The sequence below is a fragment of the Scardinius erythrophthalmus genome (assembly GCF_964197995.2).
Source record: "Scardinius erythrophthalmus genome assembly, chromosome: 21".
In the NCBI taxonomy this organism is placed as follows: Eukaryota; Metazoa; Chordata; class Actinopteri; order Cypriniformes; family Leuciscidae; genus Scardinius; species Scardinius erythrophthalmus.
In genome coordinates this window covers 3,539,547-3,561,527 of record NC_138241.1, presented here as the reverse complement: position 1 = coordinate 3,561,527, position 21,981 = coordinate 3,539,547, and the positions used below count along the sequence as shown (strand labels likewise).

The window sequence follows — 21,981 nt, the reverse complement described above, 5'->3', positions numbered from 1 at the left end:
TTATCCTCGCCAATAGGTGTCAGTATAAAGTCCAGGACTACTGACCACATTGACTAAAGCTGTAATCAATTTACTTGCTGCCTGTCAACTCATATAGGTCTAAATATTACGTTTATTGTCTAGAAGTAAAATGACAGTATTTCATATAGCACTTCATGGCCTCTTTCTTCTCACATCATACAATAGTTTTAAGTCAAATCAGTTTCATGACCATTCATTTATTCGGTAAGTACCCTGTTAGGTTACAAGCAACAGTGATAGTGTTTACAAAAAAAGACCTGATATTGTAAGAGAATGGCATTTTTATATTGTTTTCCTTTCCAATATACTTTACATGTGAACTTTTTAAATAAAAAACAGTTTCAAAACACAATCTAAACACAAAATCATGACCTATATATAGTGCAAAGCCAGTGCAGTATATGCCAGTATTTTTAGTCACCCATAAAGATATCTAAGCACCAATTACCCACAAAACAGCATTTATTTATCTTGCATTTGTTCCAGCATTTCAATGTCAATTAAACAACAACAATCTGGGTTATTTTGGAAGAGCGTTCGAACAAGCTGAAGTGCAATTTAAGGTTGTATGGATGATTGACTAAAGCTTTTAATCAGACCAAATTAGAGGTTTTGATCTCAGGTAATGTTTCATAATTGCTTTCATTCAAGTGATAGAAATTATAAAGCCGATCAGCCCATATCCCCACTCCAGACATGCTTTTAAATTTACCATAAGTGAAAAATACTACTACAAAGTAACAGTGTAATAGTCCTTAGAGTATTTTTCACCAATTATATTGCAAACCTTCAACACTGGAGTTAGCAATAACGCATTCATGTAAACAGCACTGTTCTACTAATTGTGTCATTTTTTGGATCTGAAAATACTCTCTCCTATCTGAGTTAAATACGCAGAGCCAATTTAAACAAACCATTTGAGCACGAACATCCCAACCGGTCTGACATAACAAGCTTGGCTCAATCAATGGCATAAGTTAGAGACCGGACAATCTGGTAGTCTGACCAATGGAAGGTGAATGGTAGTGCTTGAGAAAACTGTATGAAAACAATTATTTGTGCAATGTTTGTAAATCCATTTGGTCAGTCTAGTGGTGCAGTCTCAGCTCAGTTCACTATTAATTTCAGTACTTATTCTTGTGTAATAAATTTCCAACTCTTTGAATGAACCGGCCGAATCTGTTGTCTTGCCCCTGTGTTGTATAAATGTTATGGTCATTCATTGGTTGTGTTCTTAAAAAGACAGTATTCCTTGTTTTCTCACTTACTCTGTGGCTCTGTGGAGACACATAGTCAGGCTGGCCCGCTGTGGGACGCCTGGTTTCAAATGAGTAAAGCGGCTCAAATCTGCTATACAGCCTGTTTGCTGGTACTTGTTGCTTTGGCAACGGATCTGATCTTGTTAGTGTCGAGTCTGTCTTCTCTTTCTGGGCAATAACCGAGGATTGTTCCTGTGTGTTGGAAGTCTCTGCACTTGCAGGTGGGTGAGGCGGATGAAGCTCTTCAGTGCTGAAGCGAGGCGCAGATGTCTCTCCCGCCAGGCCTTCATCTTCAGGGATCTTCCCATTAGCTCGCCTCAGTCGGATGCTCTCAACAGACTTGGTGGAATTGGCAGTGCTTCCATGGTGTTTCTTGTCACCCACGGTGTCATCATAATCAGAGAGAATTGTATCCGTGCTGCTTCCCATTTTAAGACTTTGTGCATTCTTTCCTTTCGGTGAGCCGTCCCCCTTCTGTGGGATGTTTAGAAGGGATTTTATTTTCTTGGTGCTCCTTTTCAAGAAGCGTTGTGATGATACACTGTTTGGTTTCGAAGGCGGACTGTCCTCTTGGTCCAGAAGCGATGCGGACACAGTTCTCGAAGGAGGATCTTGCCATGTGTTTCCTGAGGTAGTTGTGCTCTCATCTGCCTTTTTGAAATCATGATGTGAGACGGACCTTTGGTCCTCTTTGAAATTTGGAGTGTACGCTTGATTTCTGGGATTCTCCTGTCCAGACACATTGCAGTTTCCCTGTTTTCTAGGTAAAGATGCGTACATGTAACTGGAAGGCCCGTTTGTGTCACTGTTATATGTATTGCACCTGGGATCGGCCACACTGTGCCTCTTGTATCTGTCCTCTTGCTCAGTGTTTGGAAATCTACTTTTGGCTCGGTTTAAACTTGCATATATTGCATTCCTTCCGGAGCTATAGGTTGCATTACTCCCTGAGTTTTCTAAAATCTGTAAACTGCGCCTTTTTAGCATGAAGTCATCATGCTGTGCTGTCTGATTCCAGTGTGATGAAGAATAAATCTGAGCATTTGGCTGAATTCGTGCTGGATCGTGGTTGGAGGACGCTGAATTACTGGAGTAGCTGTTCATCTCTGGTTGTTCTGGTATGGTGGGTGTGAAAACAACCGATGACCTAATGCGAGAGTGTTGCAGAGGAGCCAATTTATTATCCTCGTATTGGTCCAGATAATCGTAATTCTCTCCATAAGGTGCATCATTATGGTTTTTGAGATAAGACTCTAACCTCCACGTCCGAAGGAAAGACTTGGAAGTACTTGCTAAACTGGGCATGTTTTGCCTCATGTTGAGAATTTGTTTGTCGTGGCCATGGTACGATTGCCGCACGTTTGAGCCTCTGAACACCGGGTTGGTGACGTAACTTTCATACTGGTTGTCCACATTGTTGGAGAAACCACTGTAACGGCTGCTCTCTGCTGCCACGTTCCAATTACTAGAGCCAAACTTGGACAATTTCGACAGATATACCGGCTCCTGACGTTCACCCGCGTAGCTGTGTCTTTTGTGAAACTCTGATGTGTCTTGAAGGAATCGAGCATGCGGTGTAACAATCAGCCTTTCTTCCACCTCTCTCAATGGCGAAATCCCTGATCTCCTTTCACAGGCTTGCCGGTAAACAGCGTCAAGTGTGTGCCTTAAATGATCTTTCCTTTCAAAGGGGTTGGTGGAATGAATCGAATAGCCATCCATTTTGCCATTGGGCTCCATCTCACACTGGTTCACGCTGAAAGTCTGAAACGGAGCTGGGATTGTTGATCGGGCGTACAACGTCCGAAATTCCTCGTCATATGTCTCCACTAAATGGCCTGTTATAACCTGAACCATGCTGAGGTTGATCTTCTCATAGGACCACATGAAGCTGCCAAACGAGAAATGAAGATAAATATAACAATTCAATTCAGCCTTGGCCACATATGCAAATACTTTGGAATGCAGTTTATCTTGGGTATGGTGTAAATAATTGCATAATAAATGCTCTTTGAAAGCCAGCCATTTGATTGACAGCATGTGTTTGTTGACATGTGCTGAATGTTAAAAGTTAAACGCAAAATGCAGTAAATCCTTATAAAAAAGTGTTCCAAAACGTATTTGGTCACTTAAGCCCCATTTAAAAATGGTTTAGGATTATATAATCATTTCAAAACTTATTTTATTTAATTTATTTTAAAGAAACATGCTAAATTTCAGAAAACAAAAATTAGGTTCCCTTTCTAAGTGTAACTATAGAACTATGGAAACGCTTCCACGTGAACCGGTGTCTACACGCCAATCTGATTGGCCGAACGTAGTGACGTTATAGAGTCCGAAAATAGACGCCTGAAATGTGTGTCGGCAGCTGCTTTGTCTTCAGAAGCCGTATGTTAGAGCATGTGTCTGCCTTCAGTCCTGTGTGTGTGTGATATAAGTCAGGAGTCAAGCTTCTAAACATGTCGGGGTTAACACCATGCCCCCGATGTATTTCGGCGGCTGACTCACACCAAATGTGCCACAGATCTCGCCCTTCGTGCAACCCGCTCAGGCCAGTGGCATAGATCCTCTCAGATTCTGATGCTTAGGTGGTCACAATAGAGGTAATGCAGTCACCAAGCCGCGTATTTAGCATTGAATTTCAGATTCTGTCATCTATGAGGCACGCAGGCACTCCCGGATAAACGAAAATGGGCAAAAAGGCGAGATTAGTCACTTCCATGTTGGATTCAAGAGAGAGACAGGAAGGTTGCAGCTTGGCCATGGCGCAGCTTTGAAGTTCCTCTTTGAACATCGCAGGTTACAAAAGTAATACGGTTCCCTGAGAAGAGAAGAAGATGCTGGGTTGCATTGCCACACCTCGGTTACACCTGTGTGTCTTCTTCAGACAGTTAGAATCTGTCAATGCTCATTTCTGGCATCTATTTATGGACTCTGTGACACACTTTCTCTACGTCACGACATCCAGTCGTTCGGCCAATGAGAATGGCGTGTTTTTACATGCTCCACGCGGAAGTTTTTCCATAGCGTCAATGCCATGACGCAGTGTCTCGTTCCCTTCTCGGGGAACCGGGTTATATAAATTTTTAGGTGTAACATTATATTTACAAAATAGGTATATTGTTCAAAATGAATACAAAAGTGATTGTAATATAATTGATGTAATGAACCAACTGTGGTTATTTTTCTTTGACATTTTGAAAAACTAGAAAAGCAAAGTTGGTTCTGAAGAAAGTACTAACATCGATATGCAGCTTGGTTTGATTTTCTTTTTTAATCTAATGCAATGAAATTCATAAATGTAAATTTGAGATAGGTGTGCAATTATTTAGGGGGCATCTATATGGGAACACTGCCACTGCTTGCTGTCATTTGTTTGGTTCAGCTAAATAAATAAATAAATAATGTCGCCTTACCTGTATGATCCATAAAACACCTTTTGGCAGTCAATAAGAAGAAATTTCTGCTCCATTGCTCCGTGGAACTTTACCCCAGATCTGCAGAGGTATTCTTGGCCTTTCACTGTACGTATCCTTATATTCTGCATTCAAGAAAAAAATGTTTATATAACTTTTAGCAAGAAAACAAGCAAATGTAAATGTGAAATGACATCTTAACTTTTTTTTTTTTTTTTTACTAAAATTCCTACATGATTCATTGATGCACATTGTATAAAAAAAAAATACATATTACATTTTGGTTATGAACACTTACGACAAGTCAAGTCCTATGTAATTATATAGCACATTTATTATTTTGTGCAGCAGAAATATCAATGCCACAGTCTGTGAGTTCAAATGTAATTAAGAGTTTTAAATCTCAAATTATTATTAAAAAAGTATGATTGGTGTACTATGAAAAGTATGAAAAAATGACTGGTGTCACGGGTGGTTATATATAAGTAGTGCATGAAGACGAAGGAATCAGGAAAACAGTCTTTAATATAAAACTAATAATGCCAAAACTGAACATGACTGTGACAATTGGTTTGACTACTCAGACTACTGCCTCTGAAAGAATTTTCCTTTTTCTTGACATCAGAAATGTTTATCTGAGATGAGATGAGATAAAGTTTTCATCCGGTCAGTTCCCAATGGATAAAATAAAGTCCCCTCCAACATTTTTCCCCCATATCCTGTTTTTCTCATGTTGTATTTAGTGTCTCATGTTGATTTTAAGATAAATTACACAGAGACACTGTTCAGCAAAAACAAAACGATAGGCAAACAAGCCTCATTACTGCTTTGCAAACAAAGATAATGACAGCAAGCCTGTCTGTTGAAGCCAAGGGTTAGTTCTTATCACTGCTGCTAAAGCGACAAGGCTGTTAAGGTGTATGTCCCTTATGTTTGACTACATCTGCACACCCAAACAACACTGGCGACAGTGGGCATGTTGTGTGCAACTGTAAAATTCAAGTTTCTTGGGTCTACAGTGAGGAAAGTCTGTTGCCAGCTTGATTGGCTGCTGTGAAAAATTGCCTCCCGCAAGAGCAAGAAATTAGAGAGATACTTAAAACGTACAATTTTTACAAAGTAAATCAAGCATAGAAATCAGGATCTGCTTCAGTAGCTGTTGCTGTGCTGTTGAAGGGTTAGTTCACCCAAAAATGAAAATTCTGTCAGTAATTACTCTCCCTCATGTTGTTCAACCCCGCAAGACTTGTGTTCATCTTCAGAACACAAATTAAGATATGTTTGATGAAATCTGAGAGCTGTCTCACTCCTCCATAGGCTTCTTTTGCGAAAAAAAAAAAAAAAACGACTTTATTCAACTCTTAATTTTCTGATTAATTTTATTTTTTTTGCGCACAAAAAGTATTCTCGTCGCTTGATAAACTTAAGGTTGAGCCACTGTAGTCACAAGTTTCAATAACAGAGAAGCCTATGGAGGAGTGAGACAGCTCTCAGATTTGTGTTCTGAAGATGAACGAAAGTCTTACGTGGTTGGAACAACATGAGGGCGAGTAATTACTGACAGAATTTTCATTTTTTGGTGAACTAACCCTTTAAGTGACCTTTAAATGTATTGAGTTATTCATAGAATAAATGTCAGCAGCAGAAAAATGCTCTGATGATGGCCCTTAGTGAGGTGTGGTGAGAAAATTCATAATTGCCTTTTGTTTTTCATATAATAATAGTTAATACCCTCTGGGAAGAAGTGGGAGGGACAGTGTTTCCAGCTCAAAGCTTCTTTATATGGCTCCTCATCACTTCAAGGCATCATCACTTCACAAGAAAGATGTGAATGAAGCAGTAAATGATTTGCTTGAGCAAAAACAGTATTCAGTTGAAAATAATTTCTAATTTCAATAATGTATATGTTTCTCAAAGTTTCTCAAAGAATGACTCACTGGGAACAACTTTCATTTCTTTTAGCGCACTGAAACAAAGGAATAAAAGAGAGAGATAGGAGAGCTCTGTAAAAAAAAAAAAAAAACAAGAGTAACCGCATGACAGGTTTGCAGATTGCTCTTGACGTTTTGTTTTTCTGGTTATGTGTTATGCCAGTCAAATTTTAAAACTGAAATCAGCCTCAGCTATTAACCAGAAGAGTATAATGCAGTTAAATGAAGAAATCTGTTCACACACAGAAATCAAATATATATCTTATATAATCTTTCATGCACAGGCTCATACATTAATAAACCAAGTAACATTGCAACTGCATATCAATGGATATATGTCAGAAAGTGTGGTGCATCTGGATGCGTTTCATCGTGTGATTTCACTGAAGCAGAGAGCAGACAGTGTGTGTGAGACAGGGATGCAGTGTCTCGTTCTGCTCACGAGAACAAATACGCCACCTTTACCAAGGTTAACCACTGACTGACTGAAGATATTCCTTAATAGTTGTATATGTGGCGAAGCAAGAATCATCCCACTGGATCAAAGCATACATAAAGGTGTTAGTGTTTTTAAATATTTATCCATCTGTATATTTTTATGCATTGTATTATTTATTTATTTTTTGTACGCAGCCCCGCACATGACATATGTATAGGGCTGAAACGATTAGTCGACATTGTCGACAACGTCGACAATAAAAAATTGTCGACAAATATCTTTGTTGTCGAGTAGTCGTTTGATCCCACGTGACCTAATGTAAGGGCCTGCAATATCGCGATTTGACCGCTACGGCGCTGTAGCGCTAGAGTGTAATGCAGCCGTTACAAATGCTATTGCGGTAGAAGAAAACACAGCGCGAATTATGACGGAGTGCAAACGAATCCGAACTAGCTAACTTAGGTGTGTGAAAGTTTCACAAAACTTCAAACCAAGAATGCTGTCGTGTGCAATACATGCAAGGCGTAACTTGCTTTTCACGGGAGCACAACATGAATGTTAAAGCACTTAAAGAGGAAAAACCCGGCACGAGACGAGCCGGTGAGAGGTGAATGTTCTCCAGCTGGAGCTAACGTAAATAACTAGCAGTAAATCTCTTTTTAGAGAATGCAATACTACTAATAATAGCAATAATATTAACAATAATAATATAATTACAGTAATGTGATGATTATTTTTGCATAGAATAAAGCTTGATCGAGCTTAGGATTCAGGGCTGTTTTTATTATTGTAACTATTAGTTATTACAGTCTTATCACTTGCCTGTATTTTGTTCCATATTCATGAAGACTTACAAAAGAGATGTTATGAAGAATATCATGTCTGTTGATTTTTTATACTGTAAATTAAAAGGTGAATGAGAATGTCTCTGTCAGCTCAGCTGTCAATTTTTTTTTTAAATTGTGTTCTTATAATAATTGTTTGCAGTTTAAGTTTGTCTGTAATGCAGCTGATAATTTTTTTTGTTCATTTTTTTTTATTGAAAGAGAACCGAATATTTAACCAATGCTTTTTGCATTTGTGTGTGATTTGAGTTGGACAGAAATCTGAAAACTTAAAGAGAATGACCTGTTTAGTTGACTCAAAGTTCATTAAACCAACCATTTCAAAATCTGAAGTGATTTTCTTTTTTTATATTATAGTTAGAATATGTATAACTCAGTGTTTTAACAAATTGAAAAGGCTGAATAATCGTTCCAAACTTACTGATTAGTCGGCGAAATAATCGACGATTAGTCGATTAATCGTTCTAATAATCGTTAGATTAATCGATTATCAAAATAATCGTTTGTTGCAGCCCTACATATGTACAAATATATATATATATATCTTGGCCACGAATCAAGAGTTCACTTCCCTAACTCTAACCCTTTTTTCAGATTTTTCTTGTTTTAGTAAGATCATGGTCACAAATTAAGAATTCATTCCCTTGTTCTACTAAATTGTGGCCACTCTGTATTAATTTGTTCCCTTGTTTTAGTTAAATCAGAATGAGGGAACGAATTGGTACAACATAGCCACGATTTGTCTAAAACGAAGAAATGAATTCTGAATTGGTGGACAAATATATATTTTTATTAGTATTAGTAGACTGTCTGCTTAATATCTGCTAACACTTTGGGCCCTATCTTGCACCCAGCGCAATTGACTTTGTACACCGACGCATGTATCATTCCTATTTTGCACCCGACGCACAGCGGACTTTTCCCCTCCACAGACGCACGTCGATAAATTAGGGAATGAACTTGCGCTCCCGGGGGCGGTTCAGCGAAAAGAGGAGGCGTGTTCCGGCACAAACGTTCCCTGGTGCTATTTTGCAGTTCCAGAAAACAATTCCGCCACTGACCAGGAAAAACCTTGTCTAAAGTCAGTGGTGCGTTTTCAGTGGCGCGTTCAGATGCTATTTTAAGGGCGCATGCTTGGCCATAATGTAGCGTTTGCACAACACGCATACAATTTGCTTCTCTCATCTACACACAGATACAGCACTTCACATTTTTGCAAATCATACATTATTACAAGGAAAAATATTAACACACGAGGGAAATCATTGTAGTGTCCATGAAGATGTGAAAAAATAGGCATAAATCTAGCTTACACATTTACCCAAATTATTATACGCCTGTTTAACCGAAGCTAATTTGGGTGGGTTTCTCCATCCCCAATGTCACTTCTCTGTGTTTTACGGCCCTGACGAGAACGTCGGTCTCCTTGGCTGTGAACCGCTCCTGGTGTGCATCTGGCAAATCCGCCATTATAATAGCAATCCGCCATGGAACAAGCGCGCCTGCTCTTAAAGGGAATGTGAGATGTCGCTCTGATTGTTTTTTTTCACGTTACGCCCAAACCACACCTATGAATAATGAAGCTACTTCAGACCAACCCATTCTAGATTTGCGTCGGGCGCAAGAGTCATTTATCCCGCCGGTATAATAGCAACAGCGCCGAGACCCGCCCACAAAGTTACTTGTGTTTCACGCTTGATACTTGCGTTTCAGATCGTTAAGATAGGGCCCTTTATTTTGATGCTCCTCAACAGACATTCTTCTGACTATAAGTAACTTTGCAAATACATGTCAACTTATTCTACTAACCCTACAGTCTACTAATAGTAGTATAATGAGAATTAAGTGACACAGTTACACAGTTAGTAGAATGTCTAAAGTGGACTATCGAAATAAAGTGTAACCATGCATTTTTCCTTGGGATGGGGGGCATTTTGATTCTGACTTGACCCGACTTGAATGCAGCATGTGACCTGTGCATTAATATACAGCAGAATATGGACACTTACCCTGAGTTTTTGGAGTTGGATGTCTTGTTTTTCTATCATAGCGAGGAAGCTTTTGAAGTGATTATGGTCGAGGAGAATGTAAACAGGAACACCCCTGACTGAGGCATCTACCACTTCTTTAAAGATGTCCACATCGGTGAAAACATCCATTGCGATTGCTATGACCTGTATAGACATAAAAAGGAAAGCATAATAGAAACATCAGTCTCCGAGGATTTCTGGGCATTCGATAGCTGACAGAGCTGAAGAAGCAGAGGTGTCAGCTTTGTGTTATTAAAACGGCACCCTTCGTTTCTCTGCGTAGTCAAACAAATCTAGGTTGATTTCAATAACTTGAGAGGTGGCTTTAATGAACCTGACAGGGGATTTGCATATTCTTGGGCACTGTGCCTAATATTAAACAGTGAGAAGTCCGGGGAGAAGACTATTCGCTTTGTATTATTAAAAGATTTAGACATTTGTGTTTCAGGAAGACCAGCATTCCAGGATTCAAGCCTTGACAGGTTGAAGATGTTCTGTTAAAGCTAAAGGCCAGCGAGTCTTAGCATAAGCTGTATCTCACCACACCCTGTAGAACAAATGATTAAATTGAGAATTTCTACAGAATTTGATGAGACTGAATAATAATGTCATACAATACATAATCTTGATCCCAGTCTGACTGTGACATTTTACAATTTTGCATTTCAAATAAAGCAATAGTTCATCATTAGCATCAACTGTAGGCTGCTTGGGTGAATCTCGCAATAACATGTTGACTTCAATTGACTGAAGATGAAGATAGTCTTTATTTACAAAACTAAGGAGCATAATCCAACATGAAGATAATCCAAACAAAAGAAGGCAATGTAAAAGAGCACAGACAACACCAGACAATGAGCTGACAGAACTGATGGCATTACTGATGGGATTTATGCAGTGGTGTGCGGTGGGTTTCTGAAATGAGACAAAGTCCTTTTTATTAATTAAATGTAAATTCATCTCCCAGTTACACTGAATGTTGTCACACCTTCCTGCTTAAAGGGTCATTTCACCCATTTGAACATTGTTTTTTATTTAAAGTGGGTCATATATGTAGTCGAAATGTAAAATAATTTTTGAATTTGGTGCCTTCGTGAACGAGAAAAGACAAAAAATAACTTCAGAACGCATTTGTATGAAAGACAACAACTCCCACAATGCACCACATTGCACAGCTCCGCAAGCCACTCCCACTAATCCAGAAAGCGCATATCTGCCTATAAGAGAAATCACTCTTCCGTCTACAAGGCTAGCTACTACCAGAGCTTGAAATTCATTTCACATTCACACAAAATGTCTAGTTAGTTGGCGAACTCATATAATGCATTACTCCTCGTTTGTATTTCTTTCGAAAAGGTGAATTATTGCATGGTACCTGGATGTTCAGTCAGAACATATGCGGTGCGAAACTTGGATAGTTCTCAACACAAACGTCCGTGTCCTCGTCTGATTCAGAGATTTCGTCCAGGAGAAATTGTCATCGTTGAAATTCTTTGCCGCAGACGGACTCTATCTCTGTGTTCGTAGCGGTTCGTAGCTGCATTGTGAGATCACCGGCGCCACCGGTCCGCCCTAACTCGAGCCAGTCCGGGCTCCTCGTCCGCGGCAGGCAGGTCTTCTGCCTCGGCTGCTCTTCGCTATAATGCGGCTTGTAAAGGTAGCCACAAACACCTGATTCAAGCATCAGACTTCCGAAATCCTCTTCTTCTATATCATATTGAGCACTCTCCTCCGCTATTGTCATAACTTTACATCTGTCTCCACAGCGCCTGTTAGCTTAGCTACAAACAAGATGGAGGATATTGCTTTCAGTTTCAGAGAGTAAAGTCCCACCCACTGATCTGTGATAGGTCTGTAGCGTGAGCGCGCCCCACCCTGGGAAAGATGAGAAACTAGTGTCTGTAGTCTTAACAGAAATCCCCCCCTCTAACACTTCCTCCTACAATGACGCAAAATGACGATTTTTGCGTCATTGTAGGAGGAAGTGTAAGAGGTAAATAACAGATTTCTCCCATCTCAGGGGAAAATGAGAGAGTGTTGCACGACCATTCAATAGTATGACTGGGTTTCTAACAATGCAAAGCTTAATGCAAATGGGTGAAGTGTCCCTTTAAATAAACATCACATAAAAAAAGAGAAAACAAATAAATTCTATTTTGTATTTTTACATTAAGTAATTAATGTTCTATTGATTAAAACCAAGTATAAATCTCATCAAGTTAGTTTAAGAATTTTTACATTGAGGTTCAGCTATTCTTTTTAATAGTCAACTTATTTTCTTCAGTTTTCAAGCTCGGTAAACACCATCACAGACGAAAATGTACCTTTAATTTCACCAAGCAGATCACTCACTAAAAACACCCCACAGTCATCAAGTCCATATCAAGTTTGATTTTGATGTGACATAAAGTGGTGATTTCTCAGTGGCTGAGTTGTTTAGTTACTTTTTAATAAGTCTTCCCATTAAACACCATCATTTTGTTCATTCAGAATGATTCGAAAACGCGCACGAAAACAAGAGGCGGATTTATCGCATGAACCAATCATATCCACCCATAACCAATCATATCCAATCATAACCAATCATATCCAACCATAGCACGATGGAGGCATTTCAAGTGACTTTCCCCCATTCGTTCTCAATTACCCCATCAAACCCAGCGGTCTGTTAAAACTTTATTTTGCGTCCCTCTGCAACTTTAACCGCTGGTGTCGCTGTTGGACCGTGTTACTTTAGAAAAAACAGTGATTTATACACTATTTAATGTCACGTTTATTTTCTCATCCAATTTTTTGAGGAGGCACTGCTTCCCTTGCCTCTTTGGAGGAAACGCCCCTGATACACAGATAACTACTGAACAAATGAGGAACAGGTGTGTAATAATCAATGAGACAATGAGTTTCTATGACAGAAAGGAAACAAAGGAAATACAGAACGACCACTGGCTCTGCTCCCTTTTACCTAAACTCAACCCGAACTGATGATTCCGTTGCCGTTTTCAAGAAACGGCTGAAGACGCATCTTTTTCGGCAACACTTGATCAATTAATACTAACACTTTCTCTTCTATTCTATTCTACAATATATCAAAAATAAAAATTTTAATGATGATAATTTTTTACATATACTGCGTTAGATTAAACTGGGACTGGTCATAGCACTTACATTTTGTTGTCCTATTGTTAGTTTAACTGCTTCTATTGTTCATTTGTGAGTCGCTTTGGATAAAAGCGTCTGCTAAATGATTAAATATAAATGTAAATGAAATGATGAATAACAAACTAAAAGTCCTTGAAAATGAAACTTAAAACACAAGAGAATAACACAGTTGATAAAAAGAAATTAAAATGCTTTAAGAATTGTACTCTGTTCATTCTCATTAGATTCTTATTACTGTATAACAATACACATGCAGTCCTTCTTTATTTTGTCTTTAACTGCTATGTATAGTAACACTTTATCTTTGTCACATGCTGAGTTTGTTTTTATGTTTTGCTGTCAGTTTGTTCAAGAGTTCAGTCTTCCTCCATCCCCTGCTTGTCTGTCTCCTTGGTTACTGATTGTGATTGTTCTGTTCAGTGTCCCGTTAAATAGTCTCATTAGTTCCTCTGTTTGCTGCGTATTAAAGCCCTGTGTTTAGTCCTGTCTAGTTTCCTGCTATTGCCATTACTATGTTGGTTGTTTTGTTCATGTTCTTGAATGTTTTTGTAAAGATTTGAGTTTATTTCTAATTAAAAGTAGCTGCTGCATCTAGATCCTTCCAACCTTCATTTCATTTTGTACTTTATTACTACATGTAACCTAAACCCAACCCTAATCCTAACCCTATAGTAAGTATGTTGTTAATATTACTCAGTACTTAAATATATAGTTAAACTGTAACCGAATGAACAAACGTTTAAATTAATCATCTGATACAGTGCACTTATTAGGTACAAACTGTACATGTTTGTACATTGTGCTAATATTTAAAAAACACCTACATGTAATTACAGCTGTAATTCATTTGTAAATACATCTATAACTAGACTGTTGACCTTCCCTTATAATATAACCTACCCTTAAACCTACCCAAACCAGCAAACCTGTCCTAACCATACCTGTATCCAGCTCAATAGCAGCACAATTATTTTTCAATACAACATCAACACAATAAGATCACTGAACCTAACAATTAGTGTATGATGTAAGTAGTTAATATAAAGTGTGGACACATATGCTACAAGGTAGCAAAACAAACATTGATATATTCAAATATTGTCAGCATGGTTGAAAACAAGACGACATGAGCAGGATATATTCACAGCAGTTACAGTTGTAATCAAAATTATTCAACCCCCTGATCAGAATCAGATGAGCATAAACAAGAAACAGGATACAAAAAGATAGCGAAGGCACTAAATGTTCCTAGAGACACCGATGGACATATAGTTATCAAGTTCAAAGTTAAAGGAACAGTGGTTACACTACCCGGACAGGGCAGAAAAAGGTAGCTATCAACATCTGCAACCACATTAAGAAAAACCTAGAGTGACTGTAAAAGACCTGAAGCAAGGTTGTCTTGGTGACAACCGGCACTGAGGTTTCAGCTTGCACAGAAAGGTGCGTACAAAATGCATGCGGTTGCCATGCTAAAACTCCAAGATGAACACCACAACTGAGCCAAAAGCACAAGAAAAGCACTCAAAATCATTTAAATAAGCCACAGAAGTTTTGGGATTCTGTTCTGTGGAGTGATAAACAGAACTGGAATTTTTAGGTCATATGGATCAGTGGTATACTGGAGGAAGAAGATTGAAGCATATGCTGAAAAGAACACTGTCTACAGTTCAGCATGGTGGGGCTTGTGATGCTCTGCGGCTGCTTTACATCCTCTAGCACTGGAAACCGGCAGTGTGTGGAAGAGCAGATGGATTTACTGAAGTATCAGGAAACCTAGGAGAAAGCATCATGCTGTCAGTGAGGATGCTGAAGATTGGGCGTTGTTGGACCTTCCAACAGGAAAATGATCTTAAGCATACCTCAAATTCCACCAAGGCTTGGTTTCAGAAGAAGTTCTGGAGGATTCTACAGTTGAATCATAGTCACCTGACTTGAACCCCATAGAAAATCTCTGGTGGGATTTGAAGACGCCGGTTGCATCACGCAAACCCAAGAATATTACTGAACTGGAGGCCATTGCTCATGAGGAATGGGCTGAGATTCCTCAGAAACGCTGCCAGAAGCTGCTGTGTGGTTATACATCTCGTTTGCAGCAGGTCAGAACACTAAAAGGCTGTTCTAATAAGTACTAGAGATGTTTGCCGTTAAGGGGTTGAATAATTATGAGATGGCAGAAGTCATTAAAAGTTGCATTTTCAGTTGAATTTGGGGAAACCACTTGAAACATTTGTTGTGATGAGCTATTTCAATTACTTTTGTTTGATTTGTTCATTGCAAAAAGCTGAAAGTCTGTAAATTTTGCAATGGGGGTTAAAAAAAAAACTATTACAACTGTAGAAAGAAATACAGACCTATTTCTATAGAAAGAAATACAGAGCTTAAAGTCCAAGTGGAGTGCCTTGTAACACGCAGCATTATTCATGTGTTGACGTAATTTCCACTGAAACAGGAAGACAGGGCGGGGCATTTCGAACAGCTCCTCACCTTTTAAAAAATAGCCAATAGCGTTTTGTTTATATCACAGTTCAGCCAGAGCCATTGAGTTCGTTAAAGCTGCATTTTCCTCCTAATCTCGAACCATTTCTCCTCCTAATCTCCTCCATATCACTTTAAAATACAGCATTCTGTGCAGAACCCAAACGGGTCTGATACGTTATCTGTTCTGCACTGACTCGATCACATGATCCGCTCTGTGTGTCGTGTCTCTGGACCGAAGCTGCAGAGTTTCACGTGACACTTACGACAAACCAGACTTCATTCTTCCAATGGAAAGCATATTTACACTTATTTCACGCATCAATTCCAATGGAGAGAATGCTGGCACGTTTTGCTGCCACTTCTTCACTCTATATTTTTAATTTTCTATTGTTTATTTACTACTATACTTTATTGTTGGATTCCTTGTTAGTTGGCCGTGCTTCTAAATTCATGGACTGGGATTGGACAACACTCTTTGCTGTGCCTGTGTACTCTAGTGGTGTGCCTGGATTTCTCACTCCCTTGTGCTCTCCATGTTTCTGGACATCAGCGTGTCACAAGTTCAGTTTTATTATAACGCTTTGGATTTTACCTGGATACTTTGGATTGGATCTAACCGTGTCCAGTGTAGCAGAGTGTCTGGATCTTCGCTTCATCATAACGCCTTGGATCTTATTTGGACATAATTGTGGATTAGATTGCTATTTGCTGTCATCTGTATTTTAAAGGCATACTATGCAGTTTCCGTTTTTGTCAAACAGCAACCCCTAGAGTCGCTGTGGAGTACTTGTATTTAACATTACTGTCGTAAATACCACAGTATTCAGTTTCTCGTTTTCTTTTCCTTGACTCTTCTGACCGCGCTTTCTTCATTTTCTTCGTCGACTCTGTCATGATTCACGTGTGAAATGCGTGCTAGTGTCTTTCATAGAGGCTGCTTCATATGTTGTTGATGTATGTGACGTCATGACGTGAAGAATCGGTCTGATCGGTCTAACTACAGGCCTATAGCTAATCTTCCTTTTTTGGCGAAGGTTTTTGGAATGTGTTGTCGTGTCACAACTTCATTCTCACTTGTCCTTGAACGAGCTTTTAGAACCTTTTCAATCTGGGTTTCGATCAGGACATAGTACTGAGACTGCCTTGGTCAGAGTTATGAACTATCTCCTTGTCTCTGCTGACTCTGGTGCCTTTACTTTCTTGGTGCTGTTATATTTGAGTGCAGCCTTTGACACGGTGTGTCACTCTATACTGATTGAGAGACTCGTGACTTGGCTTGGTATTTCCGGTACGGTGTTGCAGTGGTTTAAATTACCCAGTTTGTTGTTTTAGAAAACAATAAATTTAACGTCAGACAGGTATGTCATGGTGTTCCTCTGGGGTCTGTCCTTGGCCCAATACTTTTTAATATTTACATGCTTCCTTTAGGGCAGATTATTAGAAAGCATGGATTGGGGTTCCACTTTTATGCTGATGATACCCAAATTTATATTAGCACGAAAACTAATATCACAGGTATCTCGGCAACACTCTCTGACTGTCTGCAGGAAATTAAATTATGGATGTACCACAATTTTCTTAAATTGGATGGTACAAAGTCAGAGGTCCTTTTAGTTGGAACCCCTGAAGCTGCCTGTACTGGTAGAACTTTCAGTTTACACCTTGAAAATAATGTAGTATTCCCATCATCTCAAGTTCGCAATCTTGGTGTTAGACTCTCACTTGACACTCGAAGCACATATCAAGAGCATTTCAAAATCTGCATTTTTTTTCATCTCAGGAATATTGCCATGATTAGACCTTTTATTTCATTACCTGATTCAGAAAGGCTTGTCCATGCACTCGTTACCTCTAAGGCTGATTATTGTAATGCCTTTTATCTTGGCCTACCTGCAAAGTCTATTAAGCGCCTGCAACACATACAGAACTCAGCTGCACGTGTTCGTACACATACTCCTCGTCAGCATATCTCTGGCCTGCTTAGGTCTGTATTGGCTTCCAGTCCATGCCCGCATTGATTTTAAAACTCTTATTTTAACATAAAGCTGTACAAGGAACTGCACATCATATATATGTGATTTAATGACACTATATATGCCCTCTCGATCTCTCCGCTCCGCCAACTCTTTTCTCCTTAAACAGTCTTCTTGCAGACTAAAACTATGGGTGAAAGAGCCTTCTCTGTGGCAGCCCCTTGGTTGTGGAATGCACTTCCTTTAACTGTTAGGAATGCCCCAACATTAAGTAGTTTTAAGAAACAGTTAAAAACCCATCTTTTTAAGATAGTGTTTGTGTCTTAATTTGAGACACTGGATGTATATTGTATTCTACCTGTTGTTGCATTTTTTGTTGCATCACTCAATGTGTTGATTAGGCAATGCAGAATGAACTCATTATTCACAATTTCTCAATGGATAAACAAACAACTTAATAGAATTAGACTTTGGTTCAAAATATATAGTTATTATCTCATATATCTCATAAGATACATATCTCAATCTGAACAACCTGAGCACTCTATGCCCAAGCTACCGCGTCATGACCTTAATCCACCTTGACTCGATTATTTACAATAATGCGTACCACATTTCTACCTTCTTTCCATTGCTGTATCAAAACTCGCGTTAGTTTCTCCTAACTCACTAGACTTCAAGGATTAATCCACTCCAACTCTGCAGATGCAACACTCGAACAGAACGCTGTACAACTATTATGATGTAATAAATCTAGCTTGAACATGACCTTTTGCACAGGGACTCTTCAGATTCTAGAAAGCTTTTGATTGGACAGAAAATTTGATGAGAAGTTGAAGTGCAGGGTGACGTAATCAAAATCATTGATGACGGAAGTGAGAGACTGTGCGTTTCCCTTTTCTAAATGTGCATTTTGTCATTGTTTGGAACACACTAGCTAAGGAGAACATATTAGCCAAAAAAATCCGATTTCATAGTGACTTTAAATACAAACAAAACCAATTAAAGAAATGAACAACAGGTGCGCGTGACAAAACAATTAACAAGAAACCATAGAAAGCAAAACAGACCCAGGAAACAGAACTAGAACTCGTGCAAAACCAATACGAAATGAACACAACAAGATACACAAGACAAAAGCAAATCCAAACTCAGAAATCCCTTACATTTCCACCAAATCAAGCAGAAGCGACTATGTGCCTTATAACAAAATAAACAAAGCCCAACAGATGAGGGCAGTAGGGGTATTGAGGTGGAGAACACAGGGCAATGAGGGAAGACCATAGCCTGGTCCTACCAGAATCTCATACATTTCATTTGTACAGAGAGTCTGGTCACTCTCCATTGACAAGCGTTAACTTCCTTGAAGGCTGGTATTCTGTTGAAGTTTAAAACTATTGGATCTGCCCAGAGCCACTCTGGGCTAATGTTACCATCGCTAACGTCTGGTCGTGACGTAACCCTACAACTCAAACTAGCGCATGACCTCAACGTCATCGTTCTCAGCCACTCCCTCTGTTTGCTGATTGGACCGGTAAAAATAGTAAAAAAGTTGGCCGGAGAAAACCCACGAATATACCTCAAACCCAGACGGAGTACTGAAGGAAAATGAAAATTAAGCGTAAGTACGTAGGAGGGCGGAGCCAGGCTAGGAAGACCACAGGAACCAGAGCGGAGCAAACAGCGGGAGAAGCCGGGGAGGAGTAGCATGTGAATTTTTGTCTTGGGATCCCCTGATTTTCATCGCAGCTTCCCGAAATCTGTAATAATGTGATCTTTCTTCAGATTTGCTGAAATCGACAGATGTAGTAAGGCTATTTCACTCTGATTCCTCCCCAAGAAACTGCATGGAGTTTTAGAATTGCGCATGGCTGAAATGAAGCAAGGCCTGAATTTTGCTCATTTTCAAACTATCCAAAGGATATCCTGTTTACTTAGACATTATAATAACCCATGTGTTTTTCTACATGTACTTTTCATTTACAGTATGGCTCATACATTCTTATTCAATGGGTCTCCTCTCATCCCGAAGGAGCCGTTTAGCCTTTCTAATTTACTTATTCATGAGGCATTGAAATACAAAAAGGGCATCATTACTACCAGGCACAATCAAAGCTATAATATGACTACTGCTTTTAAAATGCCTTAATCTGAAAACACACGTACAAGTAAAGTGTACACAACACAGCACTTGGAAATACAAGTACACATGCATTATGGCAATTACAGTGATTTAGGAAGCTTCCAAGAAAATGTAATTTCAAACACCTGTTTGCACTCTTTTACTGAAGAAGTTAGTAAAACTCCTGGGAGCTTCACTGAACACAATGCTGATGTGCTGCTGGTATATTCGGTTGCATGTTACATTCTATGATAAAACCACTTGTTTAGTTTACTTGAATCTTGGCTTGGCAGAGGCTAGTATATCAATTGATATCATTTGGCATCCTAGATGAGAAAACCCTCCCCAAACACACCCTGAGAAGATACTGTATACATCCGTCAAGTGTTTTATTACTCTAGAGAATTCATGTAATCAGAGCGCCAGGACCACACGAGGCAGTTCATTTGACACACTGAAATTGGTTTGATACATCCATGTCTCCCAAGAGATCGCCTATTGGGTCTGGCCCTGCACTGGAAATGATATGTTGAAAAGTGATACTTAATATGCTAAGATTTTTTAGACCATTTAATTTCGTACAAATGCAACAAATTTAAGTTATACCAACAGAAATCCTTTTATAGAGCCTCTATTATTTTATTGGTGGAAAATAGTTTAATGCACATGGATTATCCCTCCCTTACAACTTTTTATTTTTTCATAATGTATTAGTAAATGTTGAAATGAACATTAACAACAAATAAGGGATTCAAACCGGCAGAGGTGGACAGTAACAAAGTACATTTACTTGGGTTCTGTACTTCAGTACACTTTTTGAGTATCTGTACTTTACTTGAGTATTATTTTTTTCTGGAAACTTTTTACTTCACTACACTTAAAAGACAAATACCGTACTTTTTACTCCACTACAATTCTGTCAAGATCCTTGAGTAGAAAGTAGTAATGTCAGTCAGGGGATGATTTTGGTTGGAAATGAAACCGACTGATGTTGGTTTCTGACTTCAACACGATTTTCGTTTTCAACCACAATACAACGTCTGTCCAACGTTGGAGATTAATGTCAATCCGGCGTTGGACTCTGACATCAACCTGATTTTTATTTTCAATGTTGGGTTTGGTCTTCTAAATGCGAATTTTGTCATTGTTTTGGTGCACACTATAGCTTATAGATAACAGTAAGGAACATATTCATACTAAAAGCCAAAAAACTTTAAATAGGGCAATATTTGAGGGAACAGCCATTTGGGTGTCCGAAACCATTGTGGACGTTATTGAGTGACTTATTCAATCTCACATTCAATCCCACTACTGGAAATAAATGTGATATTGATATGAGGTAAGGCAGGCATAGATTTAGAAGCATAAGGTACTGTATGTATTACACACAACAACAATGCAACAATAATAAAACAATGCATTGACATTTACTTTTGATACTTAAGTACTTTTAAAAACAAGTACTTCTGTGCTTTTACTTAAGTAAAAATTGGTCTTTACAGCTTTTACTTGTAACGGAGTAATGTTTGACCAGTAGTATCTGTACTTTCACTCAAGTAAGGAAGTTGTGTACTTTGTCAACCTCTGCAAACCGGTCTCCAGTGTGTGAGACCAGGGGAGTGAGGTTTACACGCACAGCTCTTACTGGCCTACGTTACACTTATGTAGATGAAATGATCACTTCCTTGTTTGTCATTTCTTGTCGATCATAAAGGTTGGTCAGCGATGTATTGATAAGATCCCATGCTGACGATATTGTACTCAATCACATCTATCTCAGTCCCTCAGTGTGCCATGTTCAACAGAAGCTCTTAGACAGCTTTAATCATCTCTCATAATCAAAACACAAAAAATACTGCATTGCTCAGATGGAACACAATGCATTCTCACTCACAACTAATGAGCTCCACACCCCATAGCAGAGCTTTCTTTGCATAACAAAATGTTTCTTTTTTTTCTTTTTTCTTTTTTTGTGGTAAAGCTGGCTTCTCATGGACACACCTAGATGTTTCTGGCACTCCTGTGTCATCAACTGCAAAGGGAGCAATCATTTCAGCATTGCATATTGCACAACTTCATTGTTTGCTCTGTGTTGGTACAGCACGGTTTAGCAGCCACTGTTGCTGTCGAAAGACTATTTGTACATGACTGATGCCTGAGGGAGAAAGTGATGTAGCCTACGTGACCTTATCACATCATTAGCCAAGAGTTCAACACGTGTGGGGCTGGTTTCTAAAGCTGTGATTTACAGGAAACCAATCTACAGTCTCTTCTGTGATTATGAGGGATTCTTGAAGAACAGACA

The 21,981-nt window shown here is 39.0% G+C and overlaps 1 protein-coding gene across 1 annotated transcript in view; it reads right to left on the bottom strand.

Annotated features, from left to right (window-relative positions):
- Nucleotides 1–290: 290 nt before the first annotated feature.
- Nucleotides 291–21,981, bottom strand: part of fam83b (family with sequence similarity 83 member B) — a 33,154-nt gene continuing 11,463 nt past the window's right edge. The window contains exons 3-5 of the mRNA XM_081350533.1: nucleotides 9,921–10,085; nucleotides 4,697–4,821; nucleotides 291–3,171 (exon numbers count right to left, since the gene is read on the bottom strand). Of these exons, the coding sequence (XP_081206659.1) occupies nucleotides 1,146–3,171; nucleotides 4,697–4,821; nucleotides 9,921–10,085 (2,316 nt within the window). The 3' untranslated portion in view covers nucleotides 291–1,145. The remainder of the gene's footprint in view (nucleotides 3,172–4,696; nucleotides 4,822–9,920; nucleotides 10,086–21,981) is intronic.